This window comes from Ooceraea biroi, chromosome 11, assembly GCF_003672135.1.
Source record: "Ooceraea biroi isolate clonal line C1 chromosome 11, Obir_v5.4, whole genome shotgun sequence".
Classification (NCBI taxonomy): Eukaryota; Metazoa; Arthropoda; class Insecta; order Hymenoptera; family Formicidae; genus Ooceraea; species Ooceraea biroi.
The window spans coordinates 12,369,311-12,390,564 of NC_039516.1; the positions used below are offsets into that span (position 1 = coordinate 12,369,311).

The 21,254-nt window shown below is 44.5% G+C and overlaps 3 protein-coding genes across 8 annotated transcripts; 2 read left to right on the forward strand and 1 right to left on the reverse strand.

The window, feature by feature from the left end:
- Nucleotides 1-1,383: 1,383 nt before the first annotated feature.
- On the reverse strand, nt 1,384-11,956 carry LOC105275282 (ubiquitin carboxyl-terminal hydrolase 15). 3 transcript variants are annotated; one of them, XM_011332014.2, is made up of 7 exons: nt 11,591-11,740; nt 7,823-8,167; nt 5,454-6,888; nt 3,340-3,435; nt 2,880-3,232; nt 2,481-2,806; nt 1,384-2,376 (listed from the first exon to the last, which is right to left on the reverse strand). In XM_011332014.2, exons 2-7 carry the CDS (start codon nt 8,107-8,109, stop codon nt 2,060-2,062), a joined length of 2,814 nt encoding a protein of 937 aa, XP_011330316.1. In that variant the 5' UTR covers nt 8,110-8,167; nt 11,591-11,740; the 3' UTR covers nt 1,384-2,059. The 3 variants fall into 3 exon arrangements, with proteins under 3 accessions (XP_011330316.1, XP_011330317.1, XP_011330315.1); XM_011332015.2 differs by having other exon boundaries at nt 11,109-11,737; XM_011332013.2 differs by having other exon boundaries at nt 1,389-2,376; nt 11,612-11,956.
- Nucleotides 11,957-11,977: 21 nt separating this feature from the next.
- LOC105275281 (protein Red) lies at nt 11,978-14,344 on the forward strand. Its single transcript, XM_011332012.3, has 3 exons — nt 11,978-12,126; nt 12,209-12,717; nt 12,884-14,344. The coding sequence occupies exons 2-3, from the start codon at nt 12,229-12,231 to the stop codon at nt 13,985-13,987; spliced, it is 1,593 nt and encodes a 530-aa protein (XP_011330314.1). The 5' UTR covers nt 11,978-12,126; nt 12,209-12,228; the 3' UTR covers nt 13,988-14,344.
- Nucleotides 14,345-14,594: 250 nt separating this feature from the next.
- On the forward strand, nt 14,595-21,254 carry LOC105275280 (cytosolic 10-formyltetrahydrofolate dehydrogenase). 4 transcript variants are annotated; one of them, XM_011332011.3, is made up of 8 exons: nt 14,595-15,444; nt 15,683-15,734; nt 16,002-16,143; nt 16,227-16,461; nt 17,404-18,080; nt 18,246-18,660; nt 18,889-19,547; nt 19,650-21,254. In XM_011332011.3, the coding sequence occupies exons 3-8, from the start codon at nt 16,008-16,010 to the stop codon at nt 20,225-20,227; spliced, it is 2,700 nt and encodes an 899-aa protein (XP_011330313.1). In that variant the 5' UTR covers nt 14,595-15,444; nt 15,683-15,734; nt 16,002-16,007; the 3' UTR covers nt 20,228-21,254. The 4 variants fall into 4 exon arrangements, with proteins under 4 accessions (XP_011330313.1, XP_011330311.1, XP_011330312.1 ...); XM_011332009.3 differs by having other exon boundaries at nt 14,595-14,935; nt 15,089-15,734; XM_011332010.3 differs by having other exon boundaries at nt 14,595-14,691; nt 14,808-15,734.

Consider the following 21,254-nt stretch of genomic DNA (forward strand, 5'->3'; position numbering starts at 1 on the left):
CTCACGCACACCCGAGGCTTTCTCTCGTTCCTTCGAGCAGAGACCGCGGGGGCCAGTAACGTATCGCGAAATGACCGAACCACTACCGATTTTCGCGTTCGACTGACGATGACGATTACACACGCAGCCAGTCCATCAGCGAGGATGACAGACTGTGGCAGACCGTACGCACCCGATTTCCGGTTCGTTACGAGCGCTCGGCAACAGAGAGCATGGAGCGACGGAGATCTCGGAGCGCGGAACGAATTAAACAGAGACGTCGGATGGAAGGAACGGAGGATGGAGGAGAGGACGAAGAGGTGGCGGCGGAGTAGGAGGAGGAAGCGAGCGAGAACGATCCGGGAATGTTAGTCGCGGCACAGAGACAATCCTCTCGTTCATCGAATTTTTCGCAAAAATTCAGCAACGGCACGCGTGTCACTCGCGGACTTCCGGCATAGCGCGCGTGAGTCGCGCAGAAAACCGGGAGCGGGCGGTCGACGACGGGACACACACGTGAAACTTTTCGCGGGTGATCGCCCCTCTAGTAGCGACCGACGAGACGACCTCGCGCTACGCAAGGTCTACGCGAATATTGCGTTCGCGACGCGACGAGACGCACGACAGCGGCGGCGGCGGCGGCGGCGACAGCGGCGACAGCGGAACGTCGACTCTGGCCGACTCCGACCGACTCGGTTTCGCCGGCCGGCCGCCCGCCCGCCCGCTCCCGTTGCCGTTGCCGTCGATGACGTGCATCTGTATGTGTGTGTGTGTGTGTGCACACAGTTGCATGCTCATCGCGAATTCGTTAGTAGGCCGGTTCGCGATTCGTTCGTGTTGTTTTATGCCTCTAACTTTTGGACGTGTTGGGGAATGAGAAAGAAGAAGTATATTGTAATCGGCGAGAGAGATAGAAAAAAAAGAGATAGCGCAATGAACGAGTCAGATGGTTAAAATATTCCATCGTGAAACGTCAGCGCTTCGCGTGTACGCGTAGACTCCTGCGTGTATAATCCGGAATCTGAAATGTGCGAATAGGGTGAATGGACGGCGATTCGCCGGCTGAAATGCGAGTGGATGACGTCGCCATCTACCCAAGAACGGAGAAACGTGATTTGCGAATTGATCCACGGCGAGCGCGCTGCGCCTTGTGGTCAATTTGCACGGCAACTGACACAGCCAATCACGAGAGAGGAATTGGTTTGATCGAATGGAGCGTTAGTTGCATACATCACCATGTGCTTCGCTTTAAATATTAACTTTTCTTTGACACACAACTGGCGTACAATATTTTCTCATTCTCTTTTTGTAATTTACTATCTTTATTGGTTTGTAATATGTATAATAATATATATATATATATATTTATTTATTTATATATTTGTCAATATATCGAATATATTATTTTCTTTTTCCATAAATTATAATAAATAACTCTCGATTGTGATTATATTAAACCAAATATTTTACAAAAGTAAATAGCTGTACGTCGCCACGTGTTCAATGAAGAGTGAAAGATGTATTACTATTTTTATCTATCCAAAAGTAACTAGACATCTGAAACGTGTGATCTTTGGCGATTTCGTCATTGTACCTCCTTTATTCTCCTCAAGATTGAAATGGTCTATTCATGCAATTAAATTAATAAATAAATACGCATGGTTTTCTACTTCAAACGTGGCCGCAATAATAATCTCACGAAATATTACGTAAAAGGAAATGAGTAATTTATCACATAGATGAAACTTCATGTGCGGAAATAATTTTCCACGTTAAAGCACGAGTATCGATCACATTGAATCGTCGATTGTTTCGCATTACGAGCGCGCGTGATCCGTCCGAAAAAGACGATACATACGCGGCGTATCAGGGAAACATTGCAGGAAGATACGCGATTATCGCCAAGGTCACAATACGCTCGGTTACCCCGGATCGAATGGACCGAGAAACGATCCCCTTCTTCCGTTTCTCCTTCAGTGTTTAGTCGCTTTTTAATACCACGAAAAGACAGAGTTTTGCTAGGCTGCGCTGAGGTATCGAGAGGCAAGATGGTTGTTTACTCTCTAGGCATGGCGTAAGGTTACAAGTGAGAACTGTGAGGCTGCTGCTCGTAAAACAGTACATAGGCTTCACTGGAAACAACCGATCGTGCCGACACAACGGACACACGGCTGTCGTTATACTCGTGCCATTCTCCTGAATACGGGTGCTTGCAGTACGCGGTGTAGTGACCCGAATACGTCGTACCCGAATGATTCGCGACCCCGTACAGATTGTATGTGCAGCCCGGTACTCTCGGGGCAGCAAAGGCACTGAGATCCAAACCCGTCAATGGAAAGTCCACCATCACGTTCAGCTTACCGCGGAAGCGTTCCATCGGAGAGAAACGTTTCAAATCTGGTGAGAATTACAGCAGAATTAAGGAAGATACCATTTTGCTCCGTAACATCATACCTTGGATCGATGATCAATTGTATGTCGAGTCAATTCAAAAAGGATACGAATAACTAAAATTTTCGGAAACTTCTGTATGCTGAAGCTCTTGGTACACTTTCTTCTCATCTGACACTTGGAACATGTTGGTTTTTCGTCGCCGTCCAACACCTCCTCTCGAGTGAAATGCTCCAAACACTGACTCAGCTTAACTGTGCCGCTTCTAGCTGGAATCGGCAAACTCAGGTCCCAGAACGGGTCGAGTGTGACCGACACGTGGTCGCATGAAGTGCAATGTAAGGATGAACGTAGCTGTCCGACGAAAACGTCGACTATCATGCTGTCTTCGCTGCGAAGATAACGCTTCCAACTTTCCACCGCTTTTTGCATATCCCTAAGAGAAATAGTCGATTAATTGATTTATAAATGAAGCTCTCCTTACATAATCAGCTCGCGTAAAAACTCACGTGTAACTATCGGGTATGTCTCCATGTATGGGTGGTAGTTTCGTGGTGACTCTGTTAACGTCCTCGTGTAAACCTTCCAACAGGTATCTAAGAAACTCTTGAGCATCCTGCTGGCTGTAGCCCATAAAACGCGGCGCGAATCTCTGTATGTGAGACTTGAGCGCGGTCGTGTTCACCACGTGATCACCGCCCACCTCCCACAATTCGTGGATCACTTGGCTGAACGCTTTGATCAGGGCGCCTTTCATGCTGGACGTAGTGATATTTATGTCGCTTAGGTATTGTTCGTTCAATAAATACTCCAGCAATGGTCTCGTATTGCTCAGGCACTGGATCACACTGTTCATGAAACACTGAAACGATTACGTACATTATAGATGTATGATAGATATTGGTATACGTTACAGAGAGGGCAGTTAATTAAAATTTATTAAGAGAAAAGATTTAGAAATATACTCACTGTATTTCCAATATTCCGTAATCCGTTTAGACCACATTGCTCGTCGCGATAAGTTAGCAAACGATTACGTGCCGCTCTGTTAGTCGGACTTCCTTCCTGAAAGCATAAATTGTTGTTTGCTAAATTGTTATATCAGTTACTGATTAAACGAAAGTATGTAATCTGTACATTGTTACGTTTGTCGTCTTGAATGGTCTTTTTAAGATTAAAATGTCTGACATTTGTTCTAATCGGCGAAAGTATTGTAATCGCTCGAAAAGGCAGGCTTAAGCGTTTCGCAGGATAGCAAACAAATTTACACCGCACAAACGATAACGCATTAGTTTAGTAACATCTTGTTAGGCACATATAGATGCGGACACTTTCATATTTATTAATTTTCTAATTACTGCAACTTTGTTGTTCCTTCTATAATTTACCAAGTAACTGCAATTCTTAAATTTAATAAAACTTGGTATCATTAAAAGATTCCAAGTGATAATCAAGAAAAAATCGAGTTCAGACGACATCACGACACTTTATCGATAATCGCCGATAAATACCGGTCGCATGATCGATAGTCAGCAATTTTTGTACAGAAATGTGCTCGCAATCCTTTGCACTCACCTGTGAATGTGAGACAATCGAATGAGAAGATCGAATGGTACGCAGGACGGTGGACGGAATTGTCACCGAATTACTGACGCGTATCGAATTGAATTTCGAAGAGCTGCGTTTAGCAGATGTCAAAGGTGTCACGATGCCGAGGAAGAAGGCGTAAGCAAACACGAGGGTTATCACCGTCCACAAACACCACAAAACCCATTCTATCACTTGGATGTGAGCCAGCTTATTACGATTGTACACGCGATTGCCACAGCTAGTAGCGTCTCTCAAAGAAATCCACGAGTAGAATGTCGTGCACAATGTATCGCGACCTTCCGACGAAGAAAAGACAGAGTCACTCATTTACATTACGCCTGCTAATGCATGCACGCTGATTACGAAAATTACTTTGATGAGGTCTCGCAGGATCCTGAAAGGATCATTCTCGTAGAACGAGAAATGACAAACTCTTGCAGATGTGACTTTGTAATTGCTTTTATACGACGTGAAATTGGAATTTGATTCTTTTCCAGAATGCAACGATAAACTCAGATGACTTAGAAAAATTCCATTGATAAGGAGAATTTATGTAGAATTATGTATAATTTATGTTAACACATTGAATATGCACTGTGAAGTTTTCTCGTTTTTATTTGATCATCTTTATGCGCAATCAGCGAATCAATGCAGTTTGAACGACATTGAAAGATCTTCACGTGAAAAAAATACATGAATTCCGAGTCTGCCGTGGATTATCACGAAATACAGTTGCGAACCCACTGACAACGTGCTTCTATATCCCGGAGAGTTCGAGGAGAGTGAGGAAGAGCTCTGTGCTATTAATAAAACGCAGCAGCGCTCGCGACTAACTCCGAAGAGACTCTAGTTGGAGACAGCGAGAGAGCGAAGAGATTTTGCAACAGGAGTCGACAGGAAACTAATGAATATCGCGTACAATAAAGTTCTGTTCTCTCGTAACGCATCTTCAAGTATTAAATCTGTGCATCAGCAAAAATGTAGCAGAGGAAAAATTCGTGCCACAAAATTTTTCTCTAAAGGATTATCTTTTTTTCACTATATACGCATTTTATATCAAAGAATAATTTTCAATATGCATCCAATATGTGAACATTATTAACGCGACAGCACAAAGATAGAAGCTCGCGATTGTTATGGTTCACTCGATACGAAAGAGTATACAAGAGCCACAAAATCCATTTACGTTCAATAATAATTACCTCCTCGCACTCGATCGTAAAATCATACTGTGATTCATCAAAAAGCGTCATACTCACGCCTTTGGCATTAGCGTCGTAATGTTCGTGGTTGCCTGCTTATCGATTCGACCTTTCAGTAACACCGATCGCGGCACAGCATCGACCATTCGATCACGAGAATAATTAAGAAGAAGGAAGTCACATGAACGCATGTACGCGTAATTAAAACTTGAAAACTTAAACACCGAAAATGGAATACAGTCTATGCTGCACCGCGCCGAGGTGTATTATTTCTCTTAGAAGCACACTCACGTATTGCTCGTTGACACCACGATAAAAACTCTGATGCGTCGTGGATGGATTCGTCGGCGATGATGAGGGATTGCTGTTCGCGCTACCGCTCGCAGCACTCGAGAAAATACTAGGTTGATCCGTTCTCCTCGACGTCGATGGGACAGACGGGTCGTCACCATGCGTAACGGATGATCTACCGGCTACGCCGTTCTGGGTTAATGGCGACACTCCGCCAAAGTCGCCCTCGTCCAAGCTATTGTACGACGCGCTTCTCTCTTCCTCGCCGTTCTCAGGAATATCTCGCTCGCTGGCGCGACCACCTTGCAGAAACGCGATCGCGTCGATCGACGGGACACTGCCGTCTGCGTCGCGCGTTACCTCGTTGCTCGTGGCGATTTCGTTCTCCTCGTCCTTCCTTCCCGTAAGCTTGTCCTGAGCGTTGTTATTGATCAGCAGCTCGGTGTTACGTGGATTAGTCGCGTGGTTAGTTAACAGACTGATGCTACTAACGCCGATCAAACCACCACCACCAGCAGCAGCGGCGGCGGATGAGAAAAGGTTACGCTTAATGGGCGAGATCTCTTCCGGTCGATGGCTACGTTGTTGGTGGAGGTGGTGGAGGCGATGGCGGTGACGGTTGTTGAGATTGTCGTCGTCGTCGTTGTTGTCGTCCTCGTCGTCGTCGTACTCGTTTTTGTCGACGTCGACGTCGTCGTCGTCGTCGCGCTCGTCGTCGTTGTTATTAACGCCGTATCTGCGCGCGACGTCGTCGCCGTGCTCGTCGCGCCCGCTGCCGACGTTGCCGTTGTTGTTGTGCCGATCGTCGTAACCGTTAATGTCTTTAGTATCGTTGCTGTCGTCTTCGTCGTCGTCGTTCTCAGTTTTTCCGTCGTTTTTCAGTTTACAGGTAACGTGATCGTCGACGGCGGTTGTTACCTCGGCGAAGGTCGCGGCGCTGTCCGCGCGTGCATGTCCGGTACTGGTGAGCACCGTGCTGCTCGTGAATGGTCTCCTCTTGTTGGACCTTGGCCACAGACCCGCACTAGCAACGGCGGACGAGGAAGAAGACGACGAAGAGAGTGAAGATTCCGGACGAAAATCCCTGCTGCGCTCGAGCTCGCGTTCGTCACCGCCAACCAGCTCGCTCAGGGACGACGATGCCGAGCGATGCCTCCAGTGATGTGCGCTGCTGCCGCTCGCTTGTTGATGACGTTGAATGTTCGGCACGTAGCCGGCTGGTGAGTACCTGCTGATGATATCGGCAGCCGTGGACGGCGCGTCGAGACTGCTGCGTTCCCTCGAAGACGTGGACGAGCCGACCGAGGTACTCGATGTGGACAAGGCGTATTTGCCGGCACCAACGCTGGTGCCGTTGATCGTTGTCGTTAATCCTGAACTGCTGCCGCTGCTGCTGCCGACCGTTTCGCCGTACGACGACGACGACGAGACTGACCTGCAAAGTTCGGTCGATGTGAGAACATTGCGGTCATCGCGTTTTGTCGGACCGGGCTCGTGGCCAAGGACTGCTCTCCTACTGCAATTGCGTTATGCAATTGCGCGCGAGCATAGACACGTACGGTGAGACTCTGGTGAGACTCGCGCGCACGCTCGAGATATACGGCGGGAGCCGCCGGTTTCCGCCGCCAGCGATCGGACGGAACTGCCCCGCTTCGGGGTTTGGAGGTTACTAAATCAGGGATGCGACACCGTTTCACGGAGGCGCAAACGAGCCTCGAAACGCCGACGCGTTCGCACCAGATATTTAAATATATTCTCTCGGGGGAAAACCGCGCCGCGTCCGCGAGCGACATCGAGTTCAGGATAACCGAGTAGTAGTTGAAAAGTAACGAAAGAATGTCTCACTATGCAGAAAAAGTCGGTATAAAAGTACTTTTTAACGAGCAATCGCGCCGGAGAATCTCGTAAGGTCAAGGTCTGCGATTACGTTCCGTAGCGCGAGCGCGTGCTTATTTAAAATCGATAAATATGGCTACGTGCCCTCTCGATACGGACGAACATAATAGCCGCGAGTATATTTCAGCAGTGCTTTATGATCTCGCATTGCGAAACTTTGCCCGTTTCTCATTCTCGTGTCTTCCTAGCATTCCTAGGTGAAACTCTCAATCGTTAGATTTCACCGCGTTCGAAAAGAAACAAACGAGAAGCATTGTTTAGCATAATTGCAAAGTATGCTCGATTCAACGGGACCTGTTGTCGAAGCGAGCCTACTTTCCCCGCGTTATATACTCGTGCGACAAATGTCCAACAGTGAAATACCGCTTTTTAACAAAACAAAACAGCGTCTTTTGATTGATCCTGATTAAGCGCGCCGCTTTATCGCAAATGCTTTGTTGTCGGAAATTAGATCCTAAACTCGAACTACGGACCTTCCCGATGTGCAATAGGATCTCCTGTACTCCGAGGACATGTAGTTGGAACGCAAGCTCGAGCTCGTGGGCGATGTGTAGAAGCCGGTGGATCGGTCGAGGATCGAGGAGCCGCCGGTGGAGCGGTAGGCGTTGAACTTGGATGTCGAGCTGCCGATTCCGGAAGTGGTGGTGCTCCCGCTGCTGGTGCCGCTGGAATATCTGCGGCTGGGTGAGTGCGGTGCCATTTGACTGGCGCTGTACGACACCGCTACGGCGCCCGCTTGTCCGCCGCGATGATACGACATTACGTGTCGCGGATCGCCGATCTCTTCGAGCCTCTTCGACCTCGAGGTCGACGCGTGCCTGAAATGCATTTCACTGCGCTACTCTCACATGTACGGATTCACGTCTAACGGTTCAGTAAGACTGATCGTTACATCGCCGTCTATTAAATACTGTTAAATGCTGTTGAGTGATGGTGGTAACACGTGGGAAGAGGCATGGGGAGGAAAAAGCGAAAGAATTGCTGATCCAGCGACTGGCGCGGCGTCGATGAGGCGCGGATTTAACGCCGTGGATTTTTCCCGTCGCGATTTGGCAGCCGTCCCACTTTTCACCGGGATTCGACGCGTAGTATAACGCCGGAATCCAATATAAACCGTGTCGTTTCAGATTTTGTTACAAAGCCCGTAACACGCGCGTCCGTCCGCCCGTTTGTCCGCTCGCGCATGTAATTTTCTCTCCTATCTATTTCGTGGCATGATTTTGCAATGCTCGTTAAAAATAAAAATACTTGTGACGCGATCGCGCGTATGGTTCGTGGTATGCATTAAGAGCGTCAGGTACGTTAATTCTCTCGGGTGGCAACCATAAAATAATACAAATATTAGTTCGCGGTCCCCGGATATCTTGTTGACTCTCGACGTCACGCGAAACTCCGTTGTAACGGACGCGTGTTCCTCCAGAAAAGGTCTCGTGGCCTTTGTGGCTGCGACTCGATTTTTCAATAAATTACAAGTTGAAACGCAAAAATGATTATGTTAATCGATGTGCGGTATATCGATAAATAAAACGTTATTTCATCAAATACTTTATTCTCTGTCTCTCTCTTTTCCTTTTAACATAAAAAAAAGTTCGAATACCTCTGTGCAAGAAAGTCAAAAGCAAACAGCTCGATAAAGCAAAAGAAAAAAACTCTGTTTACGTAAAATCGAGAGATGATTGTGTGTGACGGTCGCAGGTACTTTTCGCGCGAATGGAACTTGCTGACAATTTAGTGTCGTACTTGTAACGCGGTGTTCCCAACGATGCAGGCGATAACGCTATTACGTAACTATATCGCGAACAATCGAATTCGGCATAATGCAACAAACTTCACGGCATGCATATTAATCTGTTAAAATCGGATCTTCGGCGAATATTATTATACAATAATATCGTGTCAATGCCGGTGAACGCGTGTCTTTGCGATATCTGACCCAAGTTCGATGATTGACGCTACCAATCATCAATTCATGTTATTTAAACGATACAAGTTTCTTCTCGCGTGAATTTTTGCACATTTACACTTTTCGAGGTTTAATCCATTAACGTAGCTAACGAACGGGGAACAATGTCCACACACGAGCAAGTTCCGTGACTGCAGATTAGTCTGGATGATTCAATTAACTTACGTAAGACGTAACGCATGAATTACGACATAATGCGCTGGAACATGCGCGTTCTTCCGCGCGCGCGCGCACGCTCGACATGTTATTCATTAATTCGACAGCAATTTATCTTCGGATCAAGTTGAGCCGCGTCGATTTACAGTATTTAATCGCGCAAAAAGTAGTACAAATATTGGAAAGTATACATATTCCCATTCCAAAATGCTCCAAAAATTATTTTAAACGCGCGCATGTAAGCAGTAATGCCATCAGAATCTGTATCATACACGTGGAACATATTGTCCACGATTCAACATATATACAGATAGATGTATTAAGTTTTCACGGTAGACAAATACCAGCTATGAGGAAGCGGACAATCGATCGCCCGTCTTCCGTATAGATCAGCATTGAAAACAATAGTAAACATTCGTGTATTTATTTCTGTTATTTATTCATGCGGCAGATTAGTGCTTTTCTCCTTTTCTAGCATTGCGAATCACGTAAGCACGCGATGAAAATCGATGGCATTGGCGTCTTGAAGTCAGTGTCGATTAATCATTACTGCAGCCACATCTATAAAAACCGTAAATTGTGCATGGGATGTGGCGATTTAAGTATGTCCAATTAACTTCAGGGCATCACTCTCGCGACTATTTTTTACTTTCTTTCTACGTTTTTCTCATTCGTTCTTATTTCAACAAATTCATTATTAAGTGAAATCTGGAGCTATGAAAATGTGGCAATCATAGTCGAATCGATGTAATCCCGATTTGCAATATTAAGGCATGACTATGTATGACTGTGTATGACGTACATCTATGATTCCTGCACGATTAGCATACGTCCGTATTGATTACGCGCGTTTTGCATTTTGCTGCGTAATGAGGATTGACAAATCCCGAGCAATTCATTTTGGCGCGATCATTTTACTGTACAGTCATAGTGACGCGCACATGTAACTGTGTTACACATGTATACGCAAATTTGACAACTTCATGATCGAGTAGGCGCGCGTCACAGTGATTCGCATCCTGAATTTGATTGCGTGTTCATAAACTGAGTTAAAAAAAAGTGTCGCAACCTCTGTGCCTATGACTGTACGTACATAGTTTCGCGATGTATCAACGATGCGGATCATCGCGCACGCTGAATGTTGCGGTGAAAGTAGAATCGGTATCTAATGTCATGATCGTTTGAATCTTGTACCATGTACGAAGCGACGAGTGCATGCTCGTTTCAAACTAATTATTAAAGTTTCCCGATGCGGAGCGTGTCACGGACGTTAGCAATTTCCTCGTAATCACTCAATTTTTTCGACTTTTCTTACACGCGAGGTATACACGCAACTTGAATTCACAGTTTTTCTCCGTTTCTTTATAAATACATATCGAATTTCCTTTTATCGTTGGCTAGGTAACCTAACTCCCATTTAACAAGCAAAGTACTCGCACGAGATGACGGATAGCGTGACGTTTCTTCCCTTCGTTTGATTCTCATGATAAAATGGTATCGGTGTGTCGCAAATATAGGAATCGTATCGCTATAGATCCAGCTCGCGAGGAACGTAACTCGCTTATGGCGGCAAAAGTCAATGAGCAAGAGAAAGAGAGCGTGAGTGAAAGGGAGAGGGAACGACCGATGGAAATACTCACGACGACCAGGAGCAACGACGAAGAACGGGAACGGAGCTCACGACCGAAAATACGGAGGGAAACTTGCGACAGACCGGCTCGGTTAACTGGACTCACCCGTGACCGTGACACCCACCAATCGCTTGGCTTACTTCACTCATATCTCGTACGGAACGAAACTACCAATAATGCGATGGTCCGCAAACGCGACTTTTCGGATCGAATAGAACGGGACTAGCTCGTCGGGCGTGCACGGGCCATCCCGGCGATGACGTCACTGGCAGCGTATCCGCTCTGAATCCCAAATCGGCCGAAGGGCAATAACGGCAGAACGCAGATCCGAAATGGCGTGAAGATAGCCGCGATCCAACGTTCGATGTATCGTTCGGCCGCGGTGTTCACGCGTTCCCGACCGCGTACGCTCGCACCTAAACGCCTGCTCCATTCCCCGTCGTCGGCTGTGTGACCCTAGGCAACATCGTTGCGGCAAGGCCGGTATTTACCTTTCGTCGACTTCCACTTACACTTCCTTCCTCGGTGCACTCGACACTCGCCGTACCACGGTACTATCAGCACTGACTCGCCGACAACGTGCGTGCAAACAATATGGCGATACGAGGCTGCCAATTTTTGCGTTGACAGTCATCGTACCCTCCGCCGACACGACGACGGCGGTGGCGACCGCGGCGGCGACAACGGTAACCGCGTTCTGCGCTAGCGCAGAACAAACCGCACCATGGGAGCTGGTATGAGTGGCGACAGTAGAGACTCTAGGCATAGCGGAATCCTTTGGAACTAAAAAGTACACTATACTTATCACTATACATTATGATTTCTCTATTCCACAATTCGTGTATCTTGAGGCAAATGCGCACGCGCGCACTTTATCAGAAATCGTACTTTTTATTGAAACTGTACTAGATGCAGCGCAATCAGTGTATAGAATATACTTTGGAGTAACGTATACGCTTGAAATTTATAATATAACATTGCTGCGACTTTCTACATTTGATCTCGCGCATCTTTTGCGATTAGGAAGGTAAATATCTTGATTTTATAAGCTAATTTTCTTGAATCGTTATCCTAAGTGTTTGTTGGTCGTAACATAACCTATAATACAGAGACAGGACAGCCAGCCAAGATGCCAGAAACAGAAGAGGATATGAGTATGTCGGTTCGCCTGACGAACGACGACTTCCGGAAGCTTCTGATGACTCCTAGAGCGTCGGTACCATCAGCCACTCCAGCTTCTGTACCAGGCACAGCAAGAGATGCCACCGCCAAGACAGCACAGACTCCTCAGATCAATGGAGGTAGTCGAGCGGAGTTGCGGAGGAAAAAGAAGAGCTTCTACGCGAAGTTGAAGAAGCAGGAGGAGGATAAAATGGCAGAATTGGCAGAAAAGTACAGGGACCGTGCGAGGGAGCGCAGGGATGGAACTAATCAGGATTATCAAGCAGAGGATCCCATGAATAGCGCCAGTGCCTACAGAGCGGTTGCGCCAGACCTGAAATCAGGCATGGATGCCGCGGAACGTCGAAGACAGATGATCCAACAATCGAAATTCTTGGGTGGCGACATGGAGCATACTCACTTGGTCAAGGGGTTGGATTATGCTCTCCTGCAGAAGGTACGACGCTCTTAAAGTCTATTGCTATATCTATTGCTATTGTAATGAAATTTTATAATTAGGAGATAAGACATGGATATTTTGCATTACAATTTCAAGTTTTTTTATTTTAATTTGTACTTGATATTTGTACTTGGTAAGTTAATAGCACAATATTACTGTACAGGTGCGTAGTGAGATCGAGGCTAAAGAATATGAGCAAGAGCAAGAGATGGAGAAGCTAGTAAAGCCAAAAGAGAAGACGAAGAAGGAGCCGGAGAAGAAGGATGACGAGATGCAGTTTAAGACAAAGATGGGCCGAAACGTGTACAAAACCGTCATGATTATGAAGTCCAAGCAGATCGAGAGGAACGAATTGTTCACACCGGGTCGTATGGCGTACGTGATCGAGTTGGATGACGAGAATGCCGACGTGGACATACCCACAACGCTAATCAGGAGCAAGGCGGATGTACCGACGATCGACAATACGCCAACTCTTACGACCAACGACATAGTAATCAATAAGTTGGCACAGATTCTGTCATATTTACGCCAAGGTAGCCGGCACAGCAAAAAAGGGAAGAAGCTGAAAGATGGGCGCGGCGCGCGCGGCGATGAACTGAATGATATGGAGATTCATCCGCGGCCACCGGCTGCCGACGATAGCATCTACGGAGATATAGGCGATTATGTACCAATGGTGGCGAGCAAGAAGGACGGGCAGCCGCGCGAAAAGAAGAAGAGCTCCTACTTCGACAAGCCCGAGTCTAATCTCGACACTGACGACAAGGCGAATGCGCCGCAACTGCCGAGTGTGTTGCAGCAAAGTGCGACGGCAGGGGCGACGGCCTCAGCGACTGCTGCAGCAACGGATAGCAATGTGCTGAAGAAGGGTGCATTGCTGAACAAACTGACGGCCGAGCCGGAGGGCTATGCCGAGTGTTATCCAGGTCTGTACGAGATGCAAGATGCTATTGACGATTCAGATGACGAGGTGGATTACACGAAGATGGATCTGGGTAACAAGAAGGGTCCGATTGGCCGCTGGGACTTTGACACTCCTGAAGAGTACAGCGAGTATATGAATAACAAGGAAGCCTTGCCGAAGGCAGCGTTCCAGTACGGCGTGAAAATGGCCGACGGTAGGAGAACCAGGAAATACAACAAGGAGAAGAATGAGAAGGCGGAGCTCGACCGCGAATGGCAGAAGATTCAGAACATCATGAACAAGAGAAAACCTACGACTGCAGTTGAAGGTGCGCCCGAGTTTAAAGTACCGCGATATTGAGCTCTTGTCACAACTTGGATTAGATACTTTCACGATTGCGATGGCATGGATATGAAGACGGTGTACATGTTGTACTATAATTCTAATATAATCGTATGATAATTTAGTCTAATCGATGGTATTATGGATATTTATTTTGCGAAACATTACTTCTCTCAATAGCGTTATAAGTATATTTTAAATATGTGCATCTTCATAATCGATCATGCATCATTAACATGATATATGATGCTTATGTTTAATTCTTATACATTGTATATATGTATGTTATTTCTAATTCCAAGTCTTAGGCTTACTTTTTCCTATATTTTACCTATATTCTACCTTAATTAAAGTGTCAAAAAAATGCCAAGAAACATTTCTACGAGAGAACTCATTTTTATGAAAAAAGCTGCGATTATGTTCAATGTATAATTCCAACAATTTCTTTATAAAATGGGACTATTGTTAATTGAATGAAGCAATAATAGGATGACAACGATATCGACCAACAGTTCCTACTAAATCGCGGATCCCAATCGGTTAGTAACAAACACGCATTATATGCGCGCGTGAACCTGCGATAAGTAAAGATTCCAACATAAAGAGTGACCCGAAACTGGTTTGCGGCGGTTCTGAGCGATTATACGCAGTAGCGGGACCTTTTACCTATCATGACCAACAGATAACAGAAGAATTTTTCCTTCGAAATGGATTTCAAACCGGTTTGTACTTTTATATCGTGCTGATAAAAATTTTATTGACGTATAGAATGCCGTCATTAGACCAATTAGAAATACTATGTTTAACTTCTCTCTAGACCAATTATATTTGTTTTCAGTAAACTCCAGGAATTCAACGCAGTAATTATTATATAAAAAAGAAAATCTCTGTTAAGGATCAAGTTTAATGATGAGTACATGAAATTGCGCACTTCTCTTCTTTACGAAGTACAAGATTGTTTCTCAAGTATGTGTTATATATCACAATTCTTGTTAACTTCTCTCACAATTATTGCTTTTAGTAATAGCACTATAAACATTATATCCAGTATGTATTGCATATCTTACTACTATTTAAAATTTATAAATTTATGTCGCGTATTTTGATTCAACTATTCAGATGCAATTAGTCTCAGCATATCAGTCACTCACACACCTAAAGATACGAGGATGTTTTGAGGAAGAAGATCCGCGAAGAAGACCGACATAGATCTTGACCCTTGCGGGTACATTGATATACCCGCAAGGGGTCAGTGAGATAACGTTGACATTATATAAACGTAGGCGCTTTTACTCGAGTTCACTCGAGTTGATTTCGATCGCCACACCGAATGCAGTCGTGTTAGCCTGCATTTCACCGAGTGCAATCAGTGAAGAAAGTGAAGGAGCGATACGTGGACACATTTGTATCTTGCGATCCGACCGATGCTGGGCATCAGGAATCTCATCTGGCGGCGCAACTTCGTCTTGGATACCGTAAGTTGCAACTCATCAAATTCGGAGAGAAATATTAATGCCCGAAAAGACATCACCGAAATTTATGAAGTCCACGAGGCATTCGACGTGTTAATATACATATATCTATTTCGGGCAAATGTATTACATTTTATATGCATTTGGTGATGGTGGTAAAGACGCTACATATGTATATATATATTAGATTTTGTTATTTTATACGGTTTCCTGTAAATAAGCTTCGTAATTATACTTACAGCTTGCGTAGAACAATTACTAGTAATTCATACGGTGGACTAAATCTTAAACAGGTATGTGGGTTTCGTATTTGTGTATTTTGGATAAACACTTTCTTTTTTTTAAATTTGCATGAGTTTCGTAAAATTATTCAATTTCGAATAATTAAAGTATTAATATCTTCAAACTAATTGCATGTATTAATTGAATTGTTCTAATAGATCGGTAGTGTGATAAGTTGTATAACAATTTTTTAATAATGAAAATATAAAAGCTTTAATTATAAAAATTAAAAAATATATCTATATAAATTAATAAAAAGCCCCCCTATACAAATGTAGTCGACGATGGCGCAGCTGAAAGTTGCTATCATTGGGCAGAGTTCCTTCGCGGCAGAAGTTTATAAGCTTCTGCGACAAAATGGACATCAAATCACAGGAGTGTTCACGATCCCGGATAAGGGAAACCGTGAAGATCCTTTAGGTAAATGAATTTGTTTGGCCAAACATTTTTATACTTATATTTCGTACTTATTTTACTTCATTATCACGTCTCTTCGACCGCAGCACTCATTGCCAAGGCTGATAAGACGCCGGTCTTCAAGATTAAAGCTTGGAGGAGTAAAGGGATGACTTTACCAGAAATCTTGGAGTTGTACAAGGGCATCGAGGTGGACCTTAACGTTCTCCCATTTTGCACCCAGTTCATTCCTATGGAAGTCATTAATCATCCACGTCATCGTAGCATATGTTATCATCCGTCTCTCCTGCCTAGACACAGAGGAGCGAGCGCCATAAGCTGGTGAGTCTTTATCTCGGCCGCTTAATCGAGAGTTCGTAATTTTCAAATTTTAAAGGAAATCTTCCGAAACACAAGTAAAGCCTTCTTATGTGAAAGATAATATAAAATGTAAATTTTATTAGGAAATAATAGAGTTGTGACTTTTTTGAAGGCACGAATTAAATAAACATGTTTCGCTTTGTCAATATATAATTTATTTGTTTGTTATATATTTATTTTAAACCTTATTTTATTTCGATATATCTATTAAATCAAATTTGGGCGACTGATTTTAGAAATGTCATGATTTTAGATTAATTCGTTTATCCAACGAATTTGTGTATTATAATAGATGCGGAATAGACGCGAGAATTAGTGTATTGCTTTTATTACATAATTCAAGTATGCTGTTCTATATCAGTTCACGCTGATATCGTGACACAGGTCAGTCGACTGCGACATGTATATTTCTCGATATCGCTAGACATCCCTGCGCCACAACCGGTTCGTTGCGGTTTTCGTGCTCCAGATTGCAGATTTGTGAAACGCCCGTGTTCCGTTCTACGTTACTTTCTCGTTGAAAATATCTAGCGATAACGACGACGATAATGAATGGTCACGAGCTCACCATATGATTCCTTTCAAAAGTGCGCGTGTTTGCATACTGCAGTATCATGAATTTTACTCTTGATCTATCATTTACATATCGCATATTTTCGGTATGTTATTCTTCTATCACGCATCAGTTTTATATTTATTCTTATCACTGTTTTAGTAGAAATTGTTTTTTGATCAATTGTAGAAATAATAATTTGTAAATTAGCAGTAATTACTTGGCTTGTATAATAATGGAAATTCTATATAATTCTTTTATATTAAACATCGCATTTTGTATTATTTCTATCGTTTATATTTCTTTTAATATTCTTACATTTTTTATTCCAATTGTTTATTCCTTCACAGGACTCTGATTCAAGGAGATGATACCGCAGGGTTGTCGGTCTTTTGGGCAGATGAGGGTCTGGATACCGGGCCAATCCTCCTGCAAAGATCCTGCAAAGTAGAGCCAAATGACACAGTGGACAGTCTGTATAACAACTTCCTCTATCCGGAAGGTATCAAAGCTATGGGTGAAGCTGTAGATTTTGTGGCCAAGGGGATTGCGCCCATGACGCCGCAACCCACAGAAGGCGCGACATACGATCCGCTGTTGAACAAGAAGGAGCTACAGAAAATCGACTGGACGAAACCGGCGAAAGAAGTCCACGATTTCATTCGTGGTCTGGATAGCACTCCGGGCGCCTGGACAACTCTGGATGGTGAAGAGGTGCGTCTCTTCGGTTCTTCCTTGTGGAAAGATAGACCACTGGCAGCCGAGAAACAAGTTACTCTCGAAGAACGAAAGGGAATTGTACATCCGGGTGGTCTGTTGATCGAAGCTGCCGATGAACAATTTGTCAATGTGGAAAGAATCAAGATTGGCACCAGAACTATTCACGCCAGTAAATATGGGCAAGCTAACGACATCAAGAATGTGGAGTTTACGGAAGAGGAATTGAAGATGACTGATGGTCTACGCCGAATTTGGATGGATATACTCAAGATTGATGTCGACGACGATACGGATTTCTTTGCTTCTGGTAAGTTCATGATTTCTCGAGCTTACGATATATCTATACATTTAAGTTTTGATAAGTTTTCAGTCACTAACTGGCTCTGCAGCTGGAAACATTTTATTTTTAGAATATTATTACGTTAAAAAAGAAATGTATATATTATAAATTGGGCTCACATAAATATTTCAGGTGCTGGCAGCATGGATGTTGTGCGACTGGTTGAAGAAATCAAGGACATCTTCGGCGTTACTTTGCAAAATACAGACGTTTTTATGGCACCAACTTTCAAGGAGTTTGCTACGACGGTTGTCCTTGCCACTCGAGGAAGTGTAGCTTCAAAAGAGATCAAGTACGACATGGTAGAGATACAAACAAACAACCTGACTCTAAGATTCCCTAGACAACTTTTCATCAACGGCGAGTTCGTGAATGGCCATGGCAAGCCCGTTGATACGATAAACCCACACGATGAGAGCATTATTTGTTCAGTGGAAAGCGCGACCGCTGAGGACGTCGATCGGGCTGTTAGGGCTGCTAAAAAGGCCTTCGAGGATGGTGAATGGGGTAAAATCAGTGCCAGGGAGCGTGGTGCACTGTTATTCAAGTAAGACAATAATTAATTTTCTTTATCTGATCTTATTGTCGATCATCTCGCAATGTGAAAATGTTCTTTTTATAAATTAATTAAGTACGCAATAGAAAATAGTATTTGAATAGTGATAGAGGAACGAAAAACAAGTCATAACAGTTTTTCGTACTTACTTTATTCTCGATTCAGTTTTCAAAAAATTTGCTTTAAATCTGGTTTTCTCTTTTCTTCATTATTTTGTAGATTAGCGGATTTGATGGAACAGCACAAGGAAGAACTGGCCACTTTAGAGACCCTTGATTCGGGAGCGGTCTACACCCTCGCCCTGAAGACTCACGTAGGCATGTCCATTGAGACTTGGCGATATTTTGCCGGATGGTGCGACAAGATCCAAGGCTCCACCATACCGATCGCGCACGCACGTCCGAATCGCAATCTCACGTTCACGCGACGCGAACCGATCGGTGTTTGCGGTCTCGTCACACCTTGGAACTATCCTCTAATGATGCTCTCGTGGAAAATGGCAGCTTGTCTGGCAGCTGGCAATACCGTGGTGATGAAACCCGCCCAGGCTTCACCATTGACCGCGTTAAAGTTCGCTGAGCTATCTGTGCGCGCCGGAATTCCACCGGGCGTCATTAATATCGTTTGCGGATACGGCAGCGATGTTGGCAACGCCATAGTAGGACATCCGCTAATCAGGAAATTGGGCTTCACAGGTTCGACGCAAGTAGGTCAGACCATCATGAGATGTTGCGCTGACAGTAACTTGAAGAAGGTGTCGCTGGAGCTTGGCGGGAAGAGTCCTCTTGTTATCTTCGAGGACGCCAATATGCAACAGGCGGTCAGAATCAGCATGGGCGGCGTATTCTTCAACAAGGGTGAAAATTGCATCGCTGCCGGTAAGTTAACACTGTTATTTTATATTCTTATGTTGTTAATAACATAATATTTAAGGCTTCTCTTGAAACAAATTAATTTATTAATGCTTCGTTCATTATCAGGACGTATCTTCGTCGAGGAGAGTATTCACGACGAGTTCGTGCGACGTGTGGTCGACGAGGCGAAGAAGATCACCATCGGCAATCCGCTGGACAGGAGTACCGCCCACGGGCCACAGAATCACAAGGCCCACATGGATAAATTGCTTGAATTCGTGCAAAAAGGAGTACAGGAAGGTGCAAAGCTGGTTTATGGTGGCAAGAGATTGAATCGTCCCGGCTGGTACTTCGAGCCGACTGTTTTCACTGACGTGAAAGACAACATGTACATCGCCAGGGAGGAATCCTTCGGTCCGATAATGGTGATCTCCAAGTTCGGTTCAAAGAACGTCGATGAGATTATTGCCCGCGCGAACAATACAGAATTCGGTCTGGCCTCTGGTGTTCTCACCAAAGATATCAGCAGAGCGCTCAGATTCGCGGAGAAGATCGAGGCTGGCACCGTGTTTATCAACACGTACAACAAGACGGACGTGGCGGCTCCCTTTGGCGGTTTCAAGATGTCCGGCTTCGGAAAGGACCTGGGACAGGAAGCACTTAATGAGTATCTAAAGACGAAGACGGTCACTATCGAGTACTGATGATCGCGATGATAATTCCTCGAGTGCTGTAATATAGTATTGTAGGTGTAAGTACATATCGCCGCATTCTTTTGCGTAAAACAACGGGTACATTAGATTTGCAGTATTGCGTGATAATATGAGCTGTTTGTACACCTTTCGCATGATGTCTTTCCAATTTCTGCATTTCAAGATATAATCAAACACGGTTACTGTTTGTTCATTATGTATTCGTATATTGTTTGCTCTTTTTTTTTAATTATTTGTTTAATCGTTAAGCATACGGATTTGCTAATTTCTTCTCGAGGATGCTACGCCACTCAAGATTTTCGACTTTTATTGTCGGCGTGACTGTTCCGTATATGATGCTAGTAGTTTCTACGTGTTGAGCACATAGCGTTGTTCATCGTCGAAAGGAAAATCGCTCGTGGGAAAGTACGAAGTCGGAACAGCGGGACGAAATGCTCGTCAAGGGTTAACGGAGGGACACCGAGGGACGGAAGAAGAGCGAGAGATCTCGCTCCCACGCGCATACGGGGTATATAAACAGTTTTTATGATGCGGCGCGCCTCCTCGTCCGATGGCTCCAGATGCTGTGTGATTTTTTGTCTTGTGGCACACAAGTGTGCTCCGTCTCTTGCATGTTGCGCGACGCATTCACGCGGCCTCACACTCGCATTTCGTAGCTCGCCCTTTTTCCCCGACCGGCCGATCCTAAACGATCACCCGTACGGTATTTCAGTGGCACCCGGGGGCCACGGAATGCCATCGGTCCCCTTTTTTTGAAAGATATTATATACGATGAGATATCTTTGAAACGCTAGCTTCGTGAGTATGAGTATCATCCATATCAGATTGATCAACTATTAGTTTATTCCTTTTCATTACTGTAACAGCCATATTAGGGAAAAAGCAGTGGAGTTTTCTTATCAAACTTATAAAATGAAGAACTGAAATAAAAGTGTAATAAACGCGACAATATTTTATGAATCTTTTAGTTTATTCTATTGTGACGATCAAAATTAAACAAATGTAAGCGAAAGCAAAA

Excerpts from the sequence above, each read along its gene's own strand:
- LOC105275281 (XM_011332012.3), top strand. The coding sequence starts at position 12,229 with ATGCCAGAAACAGAAGAGGATATGAGTATGTCGGTTCGCCTGACGAAC. Across the intron at positions 12,718-12,883 it reads ATTATGCTCTCCTGCAGAAG|GTGCGTAGTGAGATCGAGGC; the intron begins GTACGACGCTCT and ends ATTACTGTACAG.
- LOC105275282 (XM_011332013.2), bottom strand. The coding sequence starts at position 11,865 with ATGCCTAGAGTCTCTACTGTCGCCACTCATACCAGCTCCCATGGTGCG. Across the intron at positions 3,233-3,339 it reads TACGGAATATTGGAAATACA|TGTTTCATGAACAGTGTGAT; the intron begins GTGAGTATATTT and ends TAATCGTTTCAG. Across the intron at positions 2,807-2,879 it reads GACATACCCGATAGTTACAC|GGATATGCAAAAAGCGGTGG; the intron begins GTGAGTTTTTAC and ends TATTTCTCTTAG.
- LOC105275280 (XM_011332008.3), top strand. The coding sequence starts at position 15,579 with ATGCATTTGGTGATGGTGGTAAAGACGCTACATATGTATATATATATT. Across the intron at positions 18,661-18,888 it reads CGTGGTGCACTGTTATTCAA|ATTAGCGGATTTGATGGAAC; the intron begins GTAAGACAATAA and ends ATTATTTTGTAG. Across the intron at positions 19,548-19,649 it reads TGAAAATTGCATCGCTGCCG|GACGTATCTTCGTCGAGGAG; the intron begins GTAAGTTAACAC and ends GTTCATTATCAG.